The sequence below is a fragment of the Ananas comosus genome, linkage group 6, assembly GCF_001540865.1.
Source record: "Ananas comosus cultivar F153 linkage group 6, ASM154086v1, whole genome shotgun sequence".
In the NCBI taxonomy this organism is placed as follows: Eukaryota; Viridiplantae; Streptophyta; class Magnoliopsida; order Poales; family Bromeliaceae; genus Ananas; species Ananas comosus.
The window spans coordinates 10,158,307-10,179,934 of NC_033626.1; the positions used below are offsets into that span (position 1 = coordinate 10,158,307).

At 32.0% G+C, this 21,628-nt stretch overlaps 1 protein-coding gene across 1 annotated transcript; it reads left to right on the top strand.

Annotated features, from left to right (window-relative positions):
• LOC109711259 (probable tyrosine-protein phosphatase At1g05000) lies at positions 6,459–12,689 on the top strand. The gene is made up of 5 exons (XM_020234213.1): positions 6,459–6,988; positions 7,082–7,175; positions 11,293–11,350; positions 11,449–11,492; positions 11,658–12,689. Exons 1-5 carry the CDS (start codon positions 6,681–6,683, stop codon positions 11,847–11,849), a joined length of 696 nt encoding a protein of 231 aa, XP_020089802.1. The 5' UTR covers positions 6,459–6,680; the 3' UTR covers positions 11,850–12,689.

Here is a 21,628-nt window from a genome sequence, read left to right on the forward strand (position 1 = left end):
TGGTTATAGGGGTTCGCGTATCACGAGGCTCCGGCGATTCTCCACCGCCCGTTCCACGCCTCGCTGATGCGATCGTCATCATTGAGAAAGTTGGCGTCTTGCTGAGGGTGGGCCACCACCGTACCCCTACTTTTGCCCAAACGGTATCTTCCCCTGTCGAATTACTTTCCAAATATTAAAAAAAAAACTTCAAAAAAAACCCCTGTGATTACGTATTTTTTTTGTTTTAGTACCACGTGGTTTAAAATACATTAAGTTAGTAACCTGTGGTTTCGTATTTTCTCACTTTAGTATCCTGTGGTTTAAAGTGTATTAAGTTAGTATTATGTGATTTTATTTTTGTATCAAGTTGGCATCCTGTGGTTTTATTTTTGTATCAAGTTAGTACCATGTGATTTTTAAACCACATGATACTAAAGTGAGAAAGTGCGAAACCACGGAGTACTAACTTGATACACTTTAAACCACAGGGTACTAAAGTGAAAAAGTGCAAAATCACGGGATATTTACTTGGTATACTTTAAACCACAGAATAGTAAAGTGAGAAAAAATGAAACCATAATGGGAGTATTTGAAGTTTTTCCAATATTTAACCTAATCCGTTCGAATCAATTAAACCAATTTTGTTCAAAAAACCGACGGTTAGGAGCCAGTGTTATTCAGTTCGAAACAAATTATAAAATCAAATCTATCAAAAAAAAAAATTGTTCAATTTAATTTTAGGGTAAACTTCAAATACCACTCCTGTGGTATAGTATTTTTTTATTTTATTATTCTATGGTTTAAAGTATATCAAGTTCGTACTCTATCATTTTATTTTATTTTTTTTTCGTCAGTTCCTCTGTTAATATTTTGTTAAATTATATACAAAAAAAACTTTAAATACTCTATCAAAATTTATCGAATATTCACTTTAGCACTCTTTAGTTTTAACTTTGTCGCTGATTTAATGAAAAAAATTAATAAAATGAATATTAAAAAAATAAAAATAAAATCATAGGGTAGTAAATTGATACAATTCAGTTTGGTTCTCCTCTAAAAATTTAAAAAACTAAAATAATTAAATAACCAGATAATAAGGAATATCTGCTATTATTATTATTATTATTATTATTATTTTAGAATAATAACTTTTAACGTAAAACTAATCATATAATTTTATCTTATGTTTTGTAGTTTCGAAAGATCGGTTCGGCTCTTTCCTCTAATTCGATTATACAAAAAGCTGTAAATATCGAACTAAACCACCGATAATTTTTTTTTTAAAACTAAAAATATAAAATAACTAAATTCAAACATGAGATCTTGGATATAAATTATTAAATTTTTATTCAACTACCCTAGATATGATCGGTATCTCTATATAATATTTTTTGCTAATTTTTTTTTGTTAGGGAACAATAACCTACATACAAATTAATTGAAAAAAAAAAAGAAAAAATCGTTTTATGGGGCGGTTGTTGTTTAAACATTAAAAAGGGGTTTTTATATATCTAAGTTGTATCCACATCCCCGGTTGCCACGTCGGACAGGATCTGATACACGGCAAGTGGACCAGTGATTGACATGTCGCCTTTCTACAGGTCTAAAAAGTGGGGCCCGAGAACCATCATCCAATAACTCACCGACACGTAGCACAACAGCGTACATTACTCCGACGGGGGAAACAGCGGGTGCTTCCGAAAATAGTAATTAAAAAGAAAAATTAAAAAAAGCGAAAAAAGGGGAGCCGCAAAACGACGGGCGAGGAAAAGCGTACGTGGCGCGTGGGCGATGTGGAGAGGAGGGGCAAAAAAGTAAATAAAATAAAATAAAATAAAATAAAAAATATAAAAAAGAAAAAAAGAAAAAAAAGGTTGGGCGCGCTTTTGACGTCGATTGGTCCGATTTAAACCCGCATATTCCCTGGAATGTACTTCCCCATGCATCACCCATTTGCCTCTTCCCCCTCTTTACTATTATTTTTTAATTAATTAATTATTTATTTATTTATTTATTATTATTATTATTATTTTTTAATCTACCATTACAAACACTTTTCAATGAACCTAGCACATGGTATTATTTCATGCTTCTAATAATGATGATAATGATGATAATAATTCATGCATTAGAACAAAAAGATGTTGCCTACATTCAACTTCCAAATAATTCATGCTCATAGCCTTTTTCTAAATGATGTGCATGTTAGTGTGTGTGTATATATATATATATATAGAGAGAGAGAGAGAGAGAGAGAGAGAGAGAGAGAATAGGGCTAGAATACTATTACAAGTATTGAGTTCTTCATACTCATAAGTTATTTTATGCTCGCTTGATAAATTTTATTATGATTTTGAAAAATTACGAAATTTATTTTTTAGAAGTTTCAAATACTTTAGATCATATTTAACTAAGTGAATCGTCAATTTGGAAGCTTCATCATCAAAAATAACTTATGAGTATGAAGAACTCTATACTCATAAGATTACAGTAGCTAGAGATGTCAACGGGTCGGGTTCGGGGCGGATTTTTAAAAACCCGAACCCGAACCCGACTCCAAACCCGAATCCCGAACTCGAACCCGAACCCGAACCCGACGGATTTTAAAAATCCATATCCAAACCCGAACCCGACCAAAAATCCGAAATCCGAACCCGAACCCGAACCCGAAAATTTGAACCCCGAAACAATTATTTCTTTTTTCAATATTTAAAAATATATTATATTAAATCTAAATTTTTAAAATACAAATTCAAATATAATATNTGATGGAGCTTCCGAATTGATAATTAATCCACACTGTGAAATATGATCTAGAGTATTTGAAATTTGTAGAAAATAAATTTCGTAATTTTTTAAATTATGGCAATTAAAGTCCATCAAGTAGGCATTAAAATATACAGTCAAAATTAAACAATATTCTAAAAAAGAATGATCGGATCCTTCAATTCAAGATCGGAGTTATTGATCTTTATCGGGATAGTAAGTATTTTTCTATCAAAGATTCAGCCAATTTTGATTCTTTTATATTGTTTAACTAGCAAGTATTCTATACGGCCGTTAAAAATTATTAATTTTGAGATTTTTTGATTGTAAGGTAAATAATGTCAAAAAATTATAAATATTGATTTCAAGAAGTTTCAAATATTTTAAATCATGTTTAATGGTATTGATCTATCATCGAAAACAACTTATAAGTAGGAAGATGATCGTTCTAATAAAAGTATACGCTACAACAAAACGATTTATAGCGACATTTTTTAATGTCTGTATAGGTCAAAAAAAAGTGTTGCTAGCTAAATTACCGACATTTTAAAAAAGTGTTGCTATATGTGGGGTCGCTAAGTATATAGTGACAGTTAAAAAGTGTCGCTATAACCTAAAAATAGTGCTGCTAATTTACCAATATTTATTTAAACATTTAGCAACTGCTGGAACTCTATCTCGTTGGCTGTGGTGGCGGAGGAGGACGAGAGGGAAAGACTTTTGGTCTAGAATTTCAGTAGATTGAGTGAGGGGAGAATGGAAGATTGTAATCTATTTTCTTTTTTTTTTTCTTTTCTGTTTGTAATTGGGCCGAATAGGCTGGATGGGGAGCGTTGAGTAGAGTAATTTTTTATTTTTGGTTGGATTGAGTTTTATATTTAGGCATTAGTAGATTTTTTTTAAGTTTTGGCATAAATAGGATGCTTACACAAAAGTGTCCCAAACATATGTCCCTATAACCTAATTATATTGTGGTGATAATAGCCGGACTCTCTCTCTCTCTCTCTCTCTCTCTTGTATATATATATATATATACAAGATTGTTTTTTGAGAAATAAACAAAAAACTACAAGGTATTATGCTGCGTGAGAATTTGAGTGGCTTATTAGATTAGTTGTTAATCTCATGATCTTTAATTTGCTTGGTATAAGATTATTTTTGCAACAAATAAATTTGAACCATGTGTCTCTTCAAAGAATGATCATGTACAAATATTGCTATTTGCTGTATCCAATATATCTTTGTCAATAGGTTAATTTGTATATATAAGAAAAAAGAAAATAAAAAGTATTTAATAAACTCAAAAGTCTTAAATAATAAACTAATTTATAAATGATTCTATAGGCATAGTGGAGCATGCAACAAGTTGTTTGAAAATGACCTATCAACATTTCAACACCTTGCAATTAAGTAAAGTGCAAGTACTCTTTTACCTTTTTCAATTTCTTTTTTTCCTTCCTATCATCTTCATGGACTAGCTTGCTTATTGCTAGATTCCCTATAGCTATTACAATGATTCCTAATTTTGGCGAAAACTACATGCATTATTTTCTCTTTTCGACTAGTTTCGATGAGAATTTCATGATGAAAGAGATTGTGAAACATTTTACGGGCTTCGTCACGCTGAAAAATATTGCGGTTACGGAGAAGGCACTTCGTTTTTCCATCGAAACGTGTTTGAGTTAAGCACTAAATTTTGGCTTGGTCATGAGATCGCCAAACTCTAGATAATTCGCTCATTTCGAATTCCTAACACAAAGTTCGTACGCTAAAGGGGTATTATACAACTAATGTTGAAATGACCATGCGTGTGCTTCGACGATTCTTAATTTGAAGAAGAAGAAGAAGAAGAAGAAGAAGAAGAGTGTAGTATTAGATATGTTGTTTTTTTTTTGAACGAGTATGATATTTATGTGATTAGATGGATAAATAGAAAGAGAAAGAACAATATGCAAGTCATCTCCTTAATCTTGTGGACTAATACTCTTTTGACTTTTTTAGCTAAGTTGTCTATTAAACTTGGCAACTTAATTCCGAGTACAAATTAAATTACTATTTGATTTTCTCCTTTTTCAACACTAATTATTAATGGAACATAAAATGGAAAAAAAGAATCCTTTAAGCTTAACTAATAACTAACTTTATGTAAAACCAACTATTTGGATATCTTGTAATCTTATTAACCAGTAAATGTATAATATGATATATGCTTGATAAATTCCAGCATTACAACAATAAGCAAATCTAGACATTATGTTTGCACCGAATCCACAATATTTTTATAGTTTTCTTGTTGTTCTTTATACTGTAATAAAAAAACATCCAAACACTTCATTGTGAATATAAACTTTGTATTTTGCAAAACAATAAAAATGCTCAAATTTTATAAAATTGCACAGCATTGAAATAAAAATATTACTCAACCAAATTATTTAGGATTGTTACAACCATATAATTAAGGAAAAATATGTAGCTTCTTACCAAACCAAATTGGTATCAAAATTGGTTTTGGGTGTACAAATAGGAGAAGCATTTTAGTTGATATATAAAACTTGGTAAAAAGGAAAAAAAAAAAAAAAAAGAAACAAAAAAGAAAAGAAAAAAGATTCTTCATGTTTCTTAGTGGGGTTGCAAAAGGTACGGAGTCACCAAATGCGGCTTACACCATTCAAAGATCCACGCATAGACCAATAAATCCACGCAATCTTAAAGTCAAATTGGCTTGCATTGAATCCACTGATTATGTTGGAAAGTTAATAATAATAATAATAATAATAATAATAATAATAATAATAATAATAACAACAACAACAATAATAATAATGGACTCATCTTTATTTAGGAAATATATAGATTTATTAAATGCAATCAAATATGAATGATAAGTAATAATTAGATTCAATAATAATACCAACACAAGGTAGAATTGATTTCCAATCTTAATTCCTTTATTTGGAGTGAGTTTCATTATTTACTTTTGCTGCATGATTTATAAAGAAAGAAATTAGAAAGGTTTTTTTGTTGAACTGATCGGTAACATTTAACTATTCTGATTTATAATTCTATGCAAACTTGGTAACTTAAAAGATGTCAAACAAGGAGTTAATAAGAGCACGTTAACGTTAAACTCGTGAAAATTAAAATTCATGGTTAAAAATAGTAAAATTTTATTATACTTTTAGTTAGATAAGTTGAAAATTTTATTGAATTCAATAACTGAATTAGTTTCTAACATTTAATTAATTATTTTACTACTTTGGATTATTTTGAATTGATTATTCGAGCTTTCAAAATTTTCGACGTTATTGTGCTACCTTTTAATTTTTTTAGTTTTAGTCCGTTAGCGATACTTTGATTTTAAAGTTTAAATTAAATGTTTTATTTTAATAAATTTAGAATTGCGAGAATTATATGAAATATACTAAGTAAATCTGTTAAAAATAAATGACGTATTTATATTTTGAAGTGAAAACGCCGTTGACTAACTCAAATTAAATAAGTTGAAAGGTTGGCTAGTGAAATTTAAATTTTAAAAGGATGAATCATCAAATCAAAATGATAGATAAATTTTGTACATTTTTTACTTGAAAAAAAGAGAAGAAAACTTTGGGGGGCGTTTTTCTAATTCAATTGTAGTTGAGGAGTCTTCATAAATTTTTATCTAAAGAAAATGCCAAATAAACCCTTTAATCTCGCTCTCCGTGTCCATCTCGTTCCCTCCTCTCTCTCTCTCTCTCTCTCTCTAAACCAGATTATTGTATTTTTATTAATCCTTTCCTCATCAAAATCATAATACTCGATCCAATTATTATTTTATTTATATAATTCGACTCTTTTTCATAATCTCTCTTTATAAATAACGCACGAAACCCTGTTCCTACAATAAGAAGAAGAAGAAGCGTGGGATAATCGCATAATTTGTTCTCCGCGCGATGAGATTGGAGATGGGAACGCAGAGGGGTTCCGACGCGTGCGACGCCCCCCACGAGATCGAGAAGCGGCGCGAGTACGCGGCGGCGGCGCCGCCGGAGCCGCCGGAGCCGCCGGCGGCGGTGGCGCCGCCGTGCGTGGGCGGCGGCGGCGGCGGAGGAGGAGGAGGAGGAGAGGGAGGAAGAGGAGGGGAGGAGGCGTTCGTGCCGCCGATAAACTTCGCGATGGTGGAGGAGGGGATCTTCCGCTCCGGCTTCCCCGAGAAGCCCAATTTCGGCTTCTTGAAGAAGCTCAACCTGCGATCCATCGTGTAAGCCCCCGCATTACCCTTTGTTTCGCCTGTTTCTCCTCTTTTTGGGCGATTTTTGGTCGCGTTAGTCGCAAAGTGTTTGATCGGATTCAGGTACTTGTGCCCGGAGCCGTACCCGGAGACCAACACGGAGTTTCTTGAGGCCAACGCGATCAAATTGTTCCAGTTCGGGATCGAAGGGCGCAAGGTATTTTTCATTAATTTTTCATTAATTTTCTTTTTTTTTTTTTGTTATTCTTTTAGATTGGTTTGGGAGATTTAATTATCTGTTCATGAATTGTTCTTGAGCTCTCCGTTGAGTAGAATCTTCCGGGTATATCCATTTTGATATTTGTCGTTTACTATTTATTCTCGGAGTACGAGCAATGAGCAATCATATCTGAAAATTACTGGTTTTCTTTATCTTTCGTACATTTCGCATGATCAGGCATTGTGTTGATGCTACCTTATTATATATATATGCTAGTTTATGCTTGAGTAGCTTCTATTTTATTGCAATTCAAATTTAATTACTTGAATTGTTAATTTCAAGAAGTGATTGCATGGCCTTAGTGAGATAAAATATATAAAATTTATCTGAACTACAATGAATTTTTAACCTGGTACATTAACTTTAGACCTTATTAGTATCGATGCGATCATTTTTAAATAGAAATTATATGTACTTAAATGTGCCGGCAGATAGACTTCTTTATTCTTCTGTAGATGTGGAACCACATCTGCTTCTGAAAAGCAAAAAAAGGAAGCAGAAGAAGAAAGTCACTAGTAACTTTTTTATTTTATAGATGTATAGTAGAAAAAGAAGAGCAACGGTACAGATCGAGGCCTTAGATTTTTTTAATTTTAGTGTCTAATCTTTCAATGCTTATGTTTTATATTGGAACTTCCCAACTAATTTGTTTGTGTTAGAAAGGTTTGAGAATATTCTGCCGAAGTGACAAATTATTCCATAAGCTACAGTGTATTGGTATTAAAAAAGTAAAAAGGAACAATTAAGTTCTGCAGAAGATGCACTTAAAAGTTAAATGTAGTTGGGTGATAAAATTACAAATTTTAAAGTTCAGATACGCATGTAGACACACTATTGTTCAAGCAAGACCTGTAAACTTTAACCTACTACTACTACTACTTAATGCTGCTTCTCCCATGTCCTTTTATTTTTTCTTGAGCAAGAGCCGGAAGAGAGGAAGATCCTCTCCCCCAAACCAAAAATTCTTCTATTATATATTAACAAGATATATTTACAAATTTACAGGACAAAACCATCTATTTGTGAACTGAACAAAATAGATAAAGTTAGACCGAAATGATAAGACACTAAAAAGCAGAAGTTAATAGCAAAGTGCGGATCAAATCGAACATTAACAACTCAAGTTCCAGCACCTCCTTGATCACTTTCACCAACATGAGCATCGTCACCACAGAGAGCTACGATTTCTGCCAACTCGTTTGAAGCAACACTCCCATGGTCCATTTATATATCTCAAGTTATATTTTTTCAATGCTATCATATTTAACTTTGCCTGATAATCCAAAAACCTTAGTAATTACTAGTTGGTTTGTTCGCTGATCTTAATTGCTATGTCCCTTTTTCTTCTATCACATTGACTGACAATTCATAACATCATATTAATGCATGAATTTAAGGTCAAAGAATCTATATTGATAAACTAAAGATCTAATGTCTCGTCTGATGCAGTTGAAACAGCTTTAATGAAAATCACTGGCCTCAACACTATGCACTCCAACTGCCTTGCTCTTTTTATGCTTTTTAGGACCAATATTTTAGTAGTTTTTTTTTTTTTTTTCCTGGTCTGGGCTTGCTGCTAAAGCTGGAATAATGCTGAATATTGCTCTTCTTTCCATCAGATCGACTTGGTATGCATTTTATTGTGAAGGACTAAATTCATTGTTAAGCGAAAAGATACCGTAGAATAATTACTGGTTTGTCCTGACAACGAATTTGCTGCTTTAGAGTTTTAGACAAAAAATCGTGGTCCTTCCCTAATGCTGTCAAGCTCTAGACCCATTAAAGGGACATCTTTATATGTCAAAGTCTGATTGCCGGTCCTAGTGAGTGATAATTTTTCAGCAATATTCTAACTTTAACTACTTTATTGAATTGACAATGTGTATTGCTGGAGTGGAACACATAATGCTTTACATGGTTCATGAAATTCATTCATGTAACTCTTATGAGATGCCCACCTGATTTCCAACCTTAAAATTAACTCCAGTTGAAGTTCCACATTGAACTCTTAATCTCTTATACGGTTGAATTGAGGTATTTACTGCATGTCTACATCAGTCATTATCTTGTCTCCATGACTTAGACTAAAGTGCACATAAGATGCATTCCCGTGTGTGTGCATATTCATATATTTTCAACCCTCCTGCTACTGCCCGCTTAGATGCTTCCACAACTGGGTTATTCTGAGGCATTTGCCTTACACATTTGTCTTTGATCCAAGGATATGGGATCGTACCGAAAATTTGCCGCCACAGTATGGCATGTTGCATGTGTCGGGCCATGACGTGCCATGCAGTGTCGATGCGTGCTGGTCATAAAAAGTGCATGTGTATACAACACATAATGGCATGAAATATCTATTTTCTTTAGCTATAAAATATTCTAATTATTTATTATATATTTTTATCAATTTTTTAAAACTTTATTGAGAAAATTACTTACTAATTTAAAACAAAAAGCGGGTTTTGAGCTGTATCATCGGTGCGGGGGCTGTATCATGCTGATATCTTATTGGCACAATACAGCACGGTGGATACAGTCCGTGTTGAGGAGCACTTAGATCCTTCCTTTGATCTACTAGTAATTGCTAATTATCATTTTTTTTCAGCTTCCAAGATATGTCTTCATAGGAGTGAAGTCATCATCTTTGTTTCGAAAATTATTGCTTGTTGTTAGCACCGTAACACGTGTTACAAGAAGTTATCATCTCCTTTTATCACTCTTTGGGTTTGCTTTCTTAACTGCCATGATGATTAATTTTCTGCTTCGGAAGTATTCCATTTGTCTTAGCCTGTGAGAAACTTTCTCATTTTTCCAAGTAAGCAGATCTATTTAGGATCAAGAGGGACCAATTTAGGATCAAGAGGGACCAATTTAAGAGGATTATTGTTGAACTCATGGCAATTTCTTTTCATGCGTGACACAGCCAATAATTTTGTTGTATTATTGAGAAAGTTACACTTTGTCATTTAGTGTATGATGATGCTTATGCATGGTTAGTGATTCTCTATTCGCCTTTTGATTCTCATAAAGAAAGAAAACTTTTTAGTTAATTTCACTGCCAAAGTCCTTACGGAGGTCTTTGTAGTTCTGTTATCAATATGCTACATATGACACAGTTTTTCTCAAGTAATTCTGTAGTCTTTACCTTCTTCTAGTTCTTTTCCCTTTCCTATATCTGCATATCAGTAGATACTGGTCTGTTCTTAACATTGCTCTGATATGTTATACTATTGGTGCATTTACATACTTTCTTCCATATCCCTGCGAGTATTTTTTTCACTTTCCAAAATGGAAGATGCGACTCTCTTTTCCGTTCGTCTTTATATGAAGTCTCTTCCTAATTTGACATCATTGTTGTTTAGGTGGAGACTACTACATAATGTCCATTACACTGGTGGATCTCTTCGTGCAATGCACATATGCATGTTAAACTTGCGCTGACTACATGAATTACATGTGGGAAACAATCCTGCTCATGAAATCTCTGGCACTTATTTGACCTGGCTTGTTGAGGAAATGAGTCAGAATTTAACCATAATAAGTTGACCTGGGTTTTGATCTGGAAAATTTGATCCACTGGTCGTCCAAGTAGGGTTTTAGTCGGGCATTCTCCTCTTTACATGTTGCAACTTCATATTTGTTCTTCATTTTATTTCAAGTTGTTCTATTTGTTGCAACTTCATATTTGTTCTTCATTTTATTCAAGTTGTTCTATTTACCTCATCAATCCCTCTAATTCCATTTGGGGAAACTATCCAATCAAAATGCTTGTGTGGATTTACTAGTGAATTAGCATATTGCAACAGTATCTACAAAGTAAAAATATTCTTATGCTCAACCTGAAGCCCGAAGAACCCATACTATCTAGTTTGTCTACATGATATAGAAGATGGAAGATTTATGTTTTCTGACAAATTAATCTTTTTACACCTTGTTTATTAAATTGTTTATATTTGAAACAGTGCACTAAGATGACTTAAACTATGAAACAAGTTTTTTTTTAAAAAAAAAACCTGATAATCTGTTATCTAAAACGATGTCTCCTATGCAGGAACCTTTTGCCGACATCCCTGATGATGCAATACGAGAAGCCCTCAAAATCATCCTTGGTATTTAAGCAAGCTTTTAATTTTTCGTACGTGCTGCTAAATATTAATTCATTTTACTGACTTCATACTTCTCTGTTCTCTTGTTTCTACTGTTTCAGACGAGAGAAATCATCCATTGCTTATTCACTGTAAAAGAGGGAAGGTCAGTAGAAAAACTTCTTCACACTTTTTACTACCAAAATTCTATTACCCATAACTCTATTTCTCTCTATTTTTTTCTCTCAACAACAAAAAAAAAAGGAGCAAAAACGAAGAATCAATATCTTTATACTAATTCATCTGTTTTACGTGCTCATCCTTTTTTCAGCATCGAACTGGTTGCGTTGTTGGATGCTTGAGAAGACTGCAGAAATGGTGCTTGACTTCGGTATTAGATGAATACCAGCGTTTTGCTGCAGCCAAGGCGAGGATGTGCGATCAAAGGTTTGTGGAGTCATTCGACATATCGAGCTTAAAACATTTGTCTGCCTCACATTTGAAGAGGTCATCTGTTGCTTGAATTTCTTTTTACTTCTTTTTATTTTTTTTTTTTTGGGTAAGCCATTAGAGCTCCGACCTTCTTTCCTGCGGCATGGAACATTCAGCAGAGAAAGCTAGAAAACAACAGATATATAATATAATGTAGGGAGATAATCTCTTGGACTTGATTTGGTTGGAGAGAGTGCCCCTTCCGTCATTAGTACACTCTTTACTACACAGCTTAGTACATTTTATGGTCGTAAGTTCTAAAGGGGTTTTATGGTTAGACGCAAGAGGTATAACTTTTTTTGAGATCTCTTGCATGAATTATTTTGGTCCAACTAAAGCTTTGGATATGATGTCTAATGAAAAAGCTTGGGTTTAGTTACACCAGTGACCTGTTTTACTATTCTCTTGTGTTTCATGTATTTGTCAACTTCCGCTTATCCGTGAATTGTATATACTACGTATGTATATAACAATCCTCGTGTGGATGGATTTGAGCACATGCCGGGCACATGGATGTAAGCAAAATGGAAGGTGATTAAATGAGAGATTAGGAGTGTGGAAAGATTTGAGTTCTAGATCTTGTGCTAAGCAATAGTCTTTTTCCCCCCCTTAATAGCTTAAGCTATCACAGCACGTGTAAATACTGTATGAATAAGGTGTATACACTGTATATTTTAACAATAGTTATTGATTGATAATTGGTCAAAACACCGGTCTGAATAGCTCGGGTTTGCAGGTATTCAAATTTTCTCGAGTAAATGTTTTGGTTCTCTTTTAAGGAGTCTCCTATGTATTGTTGATTTGCTGGCAAATTCTTGTGATACATTGGATTTACTTTGTATGGATTAATCAATCGACTCTGTTTCATGCACTATTCGTCTTCTAAGAATTCTTCTTCTTCTTCTTCTTCTTTTGTAAATTTTCAACGTCTATTTTTCTGACTTAATTGGATTTAATCTTACCATCACTCAAATGAACTTAATCAAATATGGAAAACTTATGCCCATTAATTAATAAAGGAAAAGGAACATCTCTACAATCACATTCGAAGTAAATTAGATGATTTCTCAGCTTATCAAAACTTTTTGCTTTTGTTACCTCAAAACAGTTGCGATTGGTACATTAAACCTTTTTAATCCTGAATTAACCGTAGTCAGTATGAAAAATTTAACAAACCACATGTGTAATAAAAAACGTTTTCGAGTAAAATAATACTCNTAGGGCAAAAAGTAACTCAATTTATTTATTATTATCGCGCACATAAAATTTGACACTTTGAAGGGAGTGAATTTAAAGTTAGAAATAGTTCACCATTTCTTATTATATTTTATATTTTTATCTTTTAATATGAGTGATCGCGATGAAGCGAAAGTTGATGAATCATATGCAGTAGCAGGAGTTGGACTGCAGGAGAATTGCTCTCAGGTCCTGTGTTAGTTAATTCGCGAATTATTCACGAATTATTCACTAATTTTTGAGAAAACGAATTAAACGGCCGAATTCGTATTTTTCCAAAAAATTCGGAAAAAACACGTTTTTTTGGAAAAAAATACTTATTCGCGAATAATTCGTGATTCGCTAATTATTTGCCCAAAAGAAGGGCCCGTGCCTGGGCCCGCGCTCGCGCGTGCGCCCGGCCTCCGCTTGGGCCTGCACCCTGGCCTGCACCCGCACCCGGGCCCGCGCCATGGCCCGCACCCGTGCCCGGGCCCGTGCACTGGCCCCCGCTCGCGACCTGGCCCGCGCTTGCGCTCGCGCTGCTTCCACACCCCTTGCGGCTCGCCCAAAACCTTTCCAAAATCCAAAATCTAAAGTTCGCACCGAAAAAACCAAAAAAAAAATCTTTTCAAAACGTTCGCTCTCCTCTCCCTCCCAAAAAAAAATTACTCAATCAAAAAAATTTAATCTCTTATGTATTATTTTAATCTCTTATTTACTTAAGTTATTATTTATTTTGAGTTATAATATAGTTTGCTATTTGTTTTACTTACTTAGCTTAATTTTATAATTTTTTTTTTTATATTTTTAAGAAATATGAGTATTTAAGCTAATAGCATAAATTTTGAGAGAAGAAAAACTTAATTTAATAGTCAAATTTTTAATCCCGAATTTTTAATTAATGAACGTATAATATCCGTATAACTCACATATCCGAATAATTGGCGAACCCGTTTTTTAGCCGAATTTTTCAACAAATTTAAAAATTTAAAGATAAATTTTATCCGAATTATATCCGTACCGAATTTTTGCCCTGGCTGTATCCCTGCTCCTGGCAATTTTCGTCGCAATCATCGTCGCACGGGCCGATGCATCTGATATCGGGCAGCGGCACGTGCGGAAAGTGGCCGCGCTTCTTCTTCCTCGTGGCTTCTGCTGCATTCACTGTAAAAAATAATAAAAGACAAACCAACTTTACATTACTATTCTGTCATATAGTGCTTTTTTTTTTTTTTTTTTACCATTTTATGGTTTAGCTTATTTTTTACTTTGCTATTATGTGGTTCACTTTTTTTTCTTTTTTTTTTTTTGTTGCTATTTTGTGATTTTTTTTGAAGAAAAATTTTACTTAATCATCCCACTTGACGTGAACGTTTTGGTAAAATATAAATTAAACCAACATAGGGGCAAAGTAATATGAAGTTTACTCAAAAATATATATTATGTATGAAATTAAGCTCGCGATTTCTCTCTGAATCATGTTCAGTGCTGAACCGATGAGATTTGAATTCAGAATCTCTTATTAGAGATGATTTTTTTTCTTTAAAAACATAAACTATTTAAAATACAATATTTTATTTATTACATTAGATAATTATTAGGTGCTTATATTGCGTAATAATGACAATAATAAGTCAACCGCTCGTCAGCAACCAATCGAATTGCTGGGATATGAACTTTTAATACATTCAAATTTCAAATAAATATGCGTAAGAGTATTTTTGAAATAGTATAAGTTTTACTATCAAGATTACTAAAATATATAAGATGAGCCAAAAAAAAATAATTTATTTTATATTTACATTAATTTGACATTATTTTACTGCACTGAACCAAGTAGAATGATACAGTATTAATAGTAATCTAAATAACAGATGTTAAATTACTAATTATATTGAGATAACTAATAATACTACATAACACGACCCAAACGTGTCTTAATATAGATTGCTCAGATAAACAACCTATTAGAAACTTCAAAGAAATTTTTTTTTAAAAAAAATTATTCTAAAATAACTTACCTGAAGAAACAACTAAGGTGACAAGGACCATAAGCATCATCATTTTCTGAGTAGCAGCCTTTTTTTTTTTTTTTTCTTTCTTGTTACTTTATTACTTTAATTTGTTGCCTCCACTTTGGTGTTTCAGAGACCTATTTATAGAGCATGCTTAGGGGGAGGAGAGTTCCTCAGTTCCCCATTTTAATTAAATACCCTTTTTATATTTTGCTAAATTGCCAAATTATCACCTCAATTTTTTTTCTTAATATTTTAGCAAAATTTGGTGCCCTTGTTTTGTGGGCACTGCCCACATGAACAGTATGTTTAAGCAAATCCACACGAAAGATCATGCGCTAAAATATTTTTAAAAAATCTAATATCTTTTCTGATGGACCAAAATGCATTTGTTGAATTTCAAAAAAAATTTCAGACCTAACTTTAAGGTTTACTAATGAGATTTGGGGTTTAGAAGAACATTTTGAAAGTAAAAGAATAAATTTAAAAAGGCCTTTTTGCATAAAAAATTCACTTATTTTAGACTTTTGCAAAATCAGGTCATCTTTTTCGTTTTTGCAGATTCGGTCCGCTTTTTCAGCAAACTGACCAAAATACCCTTATTATTTTTTCTCTTTCCTCTTTCTCTCTCCTCTTCGTTTCTGTCGTTTTTTTTTTTTTCGCACCGAAAAAAAAAGAGGCGAACCGTACCGTCGCCTTTTTCTTCACCGTCGCCTCCCTCCTCACCCTCCTTCTTCACCGTCGCCTCCTTCCTCACCCTCCTTCTTCACCGTCGCCTCCCTCCTCACCCTCCTCTCCACCGCCCGCGACCCCCTCTTCCTCCTCTCCCCCGCTGCCGCCGGCGAGCCCACCCCCAGCCCAATCCCGTCGCCGCGGCGGTAGCGGCCGCGACGAACGGGGTCGGGCTAGATGCGGAGAAGAAGACGACGGCGAAGAAGAAGAAGGGGAGGCCGAGCGGCAAGGCGTAGGATTTGGAGCATAATTTNGAGCTAAATTGCCACCCCTAGTGAAGGGCATATAAGCAAAAGCCACAAAAGTTTAGTTTGATGGGAATAGTACTACCCCGCCATTTGAGTAATGCTTCATTTTATTTAAGTTAGGATTTTTTTTTTAGAAAAATGTTATTTGTCTATCTGTATATAGGTGCAAATTTTACACCACTCTTGTCCTCCTAGTTCATAAAATTCTTTTGGGTTTTTAGTATTTTAAAAAAGGAATTGATAAAAAAAATTATGACTTTTGGATTAGTAGGTTGTAAGATTTACACTTAGAAAATGTTTGGTTGATGACTGGAATAAGAATGAAAAATAAAATTGGATTGTAATAAAAAATGAATTAACAATCATTCAAAAATATGTTAAAATGGAAATTGGAATGAACAATTTAAACATCTAAAGTTTTAACAAAGGGCTTTGTTAAAGAAAAAGGAGAATGATAAATAGAGCGAAAAAAAAGTGCTCCCGAGAGAGAGTTTTGAGTAGTTTTCTATAGAATGATTCAATTCAAGATTCAAAATCGGATAGGGCAACGAACAAATTGAATCATTTTTATTTTAGAGTAGAATATGAATTAAAATCTGATTCATATAAAATAAGCAATAACTATCAGAAATAGTAAATTCTATTCTGATTTCAATATCTAAAATAGGTGAACGAAAAAAGAGATTAGTCTATCGGTGTATAGGTATTGCTTTTTTTAAAATTATTATAAGGTATTGATGTATTGAAAAATATAACATGGAGGACTATAATACTAATTTGTGCATGCAGTTTAAATTAATATATAAGTTTATTAATACATCAACAATTTGGTCATACACAAATTTTAGGTGAAATTTTTGTCACCGTTGCCGTCTGTGGCCATGCGCTCCGCAGCAACCTGACCTCCACGATTTGTGTCATATCCGAGTCGGCGCTAATAGAGATGTGAGTGACGTAAGAGAATAAAACATGACGTGGATGTGGGCGTAGTGGGGGAGAAGGAGAAGGGAAAGAAAATGGGAGGAAAAAGAAGAGACAGAAAGACAAGGAGGAAGGAGACGATCTAGGAGTGGGAGGAGAAAGACGAGCGATAGAAAAGAGAGATGAAAAAGAAATAAAAGTACTTTGGTTAGTTTATTAAAAATTCAAATCGAATTTGCAAAATTTAAAATGGTGGCCGATTTTTATAAAAATACAAAACGGGTGAATTTTTTATGCAAATTGGCCTAATATTTATTACAAAAAAGAAAATTATACATAATTCAAACTTAACAGCATAAATTAATTTATTTTAATAATTGTAGTCAATTAAAATGAAGAGTTTCTTTAATCAACAGTAATTCTATCAAATTTAAATTTTTAAAGTTTTTTTCTTATCAAAATTAAAAGTTAGAGAATGTCAATCAAACGAAAAATGAAAACTTAACTATTACATAGAACTAGGCTAGAATACTATTAATAGCATCAAATCATTGGTACTATTACATTTTCGATCCTCGGATGAAGGGATATGTGCTTATTTTGATAATGGTCTCTTAGGTCCCGTTTGATTGTGGGATAAAAGAGAAAACAAAGCAAGTGTTGGCATATTAATTTATCCCCGCGTTAACAGGTTATTCCGGAATAACCCGTTAAGAGGGAAGAATAGTAGTTAAATTTATTGGGTAGAACAAGTTATTCTCTAATTTATTCCTCTACTAATTAAATATAATTGAAATTAGGATAAAAAAATTTTGGACCGTAAAGTATTTAGAGACCCTCAGCTATAGAATATTTTGAAATAGATCGACCTGTTGGCTTTTTTTAAAAAAAAAAATTAATAGCCCCTGAACTTCTAATTTTTTTTTAATTGAATTTTTATGCTTAGATAAGTTTAAAAACTTTATCAAATCTGACTATTCAATTATTTATTAACCATTAATTATTTGATAAAATATTTAATCTTTTAACTAAAACTATTTAACTTTGAAAAATAAAAAACTAACTAGTGAATTACCCGCGCGATGCTGCGGATATAAAATTATTTTTATAATAAATTATATATTTTTTAATATTTTAATATAGTTTTATAAGTCTAATTATTAATTAAATAAAAAATTATATAAAAATAATTATGCGCAAAGTAAATTTATACAATAATTTATTTTATAAAATTTATATGAAAAGAATTTGAGATAAATCTATCAAAATAATTTAAGAAAACCAATAAATAAAAAAAAATTGTTAAAAAATTATTTAATAAAATTAATTTTATATATATATATATATATATATATATATATATATATATATATTATATATATATATATATATATATATATATATATATACATATACACTATATTTCAAATTTTAGTCTGAATTTAAATTCTATATTTTTTTATTACAGCGATTATTTTATGTAATTTAAATTGCATTATTAGGTTAGATTTTATTACGCATTTATTAGGTTATATTAGAATTTAGTAGATTTAAAATTTTAAATTTGAAAAGTTAAATTTGAAATAAATATTATAATTTTAAATATAAATATTAAATTTAAATTTAAACTTTAAAATTAAATATCAAAATTTTAATTTTGTATTTTATATATATATATATATATAATATATATATAATTATATGTGTGTGTGTGTGTACAGAAGGAGAGAGAAGAGGAGGGTTGGGGGGACACGTGTCACTCTAAGGTCCCCCCAAACCCTCCTTTAATGTAGTTAAATAGAAATAGATGTGGTGTCAATCAATGAAATAAAATTTGTCTTCGTACACTTTGCCCCCCTTAAAATTTATTATAGATTATCGATGGAGAACAGAGAAGACAATAAATACAGCGAATAGGTCGCTCCAAAAGAGGCGTGTTAAAATTTTATCTAAAATTTTGCTTAAATTTTCTGAATCATTAATTATAACTGTAATATTACATCGCCCGTATTTAGTCCCCTGCTTTTAAAATATTTACTATCTCAGTGGTGAAGGAAAAAAGTAGACCAAACCGTCATCACAATAATCAAAATTAAAGAAGATCCTCAATCTATTATTGCATACATAAAATATGACATTTTTAAGAGCTTTGCTTTAAGAACTTAATTAAGTTATTTATTTTTATTTTTTTGGTTAAATACTGATGCATCCTTTTAAAATTTAAGAAAAACTTATATATTTCTTCAAACTTTAAATTAATCAGTTATACCCTTTTAAACTTGTAATATCTTAAAGAAATACCCTTCCAATTAAAATTTAATCAATTTTCATTAAATCTTCTTTAATTTTCTCTCTGTTCTTCCAATCCACTAAAAGAAACAATGAAGAGAAGTATCTTATATTAAATTATCTTTTTTATTTCGCTTTCCATTCAATTTCAAATTACTTTATATACAGCTTTTTTGTTGTAAAAGAAATTATGCAGAACGATTGAAACAAGGCAAAACAGCAGAGAGAAAACTGAAAAAGAGATTAACAAAAATTTTATTTTCGTAAGATATTAAAAGTTTAGAAGGGTATACTGATTAATTTAAATCTTCAAAAAANTCTTTTTTATTTCGCTTTCCATTCAATTTCAAATTACTTTATATACAGCTTTTTTGTTGTAAAAGAAATTATGCAGAACGATTGAAACAAGGCAAAACAGCAGAGAGAAAACTGAAAAAGAGATTAACAAAAATTTTATTTTCGTAAGATATTAAAAGTTTAGAAGGGTATACTGATTAATTTAAATCTTCAAAAAAAATATATGCAAGTTATTTTTAAATTTTAGAAAGATACATTGGTATTTAATTCTTTAAATTTTTTTTGTGTTTTTTAAATATTAGTAATCTATCAAGCAATAGCAGTCGTTGGATCCGCGATCTCCTGCATATCATATCGCTCTCAGGCACGTGACCAAAGCGGCCACCCTTCTTCTTTGCAGGTTCTACACTTCTACTGCATTCACTGTAATTTAATTTTTTCAAGGAAAAATTTCAAATAACACTTCTGTGATTTCGTAATTTCTCACTTTAATATCTTGCGGTTTAAAGTGTATCACTTTTGTACTCTATAATTTTTATTTTTTTTTTGTTATCTACTCTACTAATATTTTTCGTTAAATTAGTGATAAAGTTAAAACTAAAGAGTAGTAAAGTGAATATTCGATAAACTATAGGTGGAGTATCTGAAGTTTTTTATATATGATTTAACGAAAAGTTAACGGAGGGACTGACGAAAAGAGAAAAATAAAATCATAGGGTACTAAATTGATACACTTTAAACCACATGATATTAAAGTGAAAAAATACGAAACCACATGAGTGGTATTTAAAGTTTACCTTTTTTTTTAAAAAAAGGTAAAATTATATGTGAAAATGTAAAATATCTAAATATAAATTTATACGAAATATTATTTTTCTAACAGATAAAGCTTTCAGAGATAATAGCTATTTTATTTAATTTTATATGGGATCGGAATAGAAGATCGTGAGTTTGAATCATGCTACCATTATTTAATTTTCTCTTAGTTAATTGGCAGGATAGCATAGTTTAAACCGATTGAGAACCATATTCTCTAGATCATGTTTAGCATTAAATTGATAAGATTTGAATTCATGACCCTGTTTGCTTTAATGGACAAAATTTTGGCGGACATAGTCTCCAAATATAATAGTTGGGGATTGTCCGGATCGAGCAAGCCGAGCCCAACTCAACCGTCCAAAAAAATATTATTTTTACTAGATTAAAATATTTAAAAAATTTATTTTTGTTAGGCGGTTGAGATAAGCTCGGCTTGCCACATGGCGCCAATCTGGACAATCCCCAAAATTTTATCTTTGGGGATTACGTCCATCAAATTTTTGTCGTGCTTTAATATCATGTGAGATGTGAGATGATTTTTTGTTTCAAATATTGGGGGCAAAAAATATGACTAAGGTGACAAGCACCAGTAACATCATCATTCTCAGAGTAGCAGCCATTTAAATTCTTGCTTGGGGGTTGGACTTCAATTTGTTGCCTCCATATTTTGTTGTTCCATATTCCTATTTATAGACCTCAATTTTCATATAATGTTTAGCGAAAATCGGTGCCCATTTTTTGTGGGCACTGCACACTCGAACGGCATGTTTACGGAGTTTGATCCACACGAAAGATCCATCACACAACTTTCGTGTACTAAGGAATTAGTTTGATAATTGATCTAGGAAAGGAAATGACAATTCCCCACCAATTTGAGCCATGTTTGGAGTAGTTTGCTGGAGCAAATAGACGTTTGAACTTTCAATTTTGACTGTCATATTTTCTAAACCTTTTCAAATAGTTCAAAAAATTTTACTTTTTAAGTAGACGTACTAATTACACGGTCATTTTAACAAATATTATAGAGAGAGAGAAAGAGAGTTGAACTGGAATGCTATTAGTAATAAAGGGCTCTGTTGCCACCTATTTATTTTCAATGATGGAACCTTCAAATCGACGATCGGCATCGTTGAATATGTTCTATACCACTTGAAGTATGTAGAAATCAAATTTAAAATTTTTTTCGACATCATTAGTCTGATGATCCAAGGATTTTAAAACTTGTAATTTTAATGGTCAATATAAAATGTTTTCTTGTTTAACGGTATAAA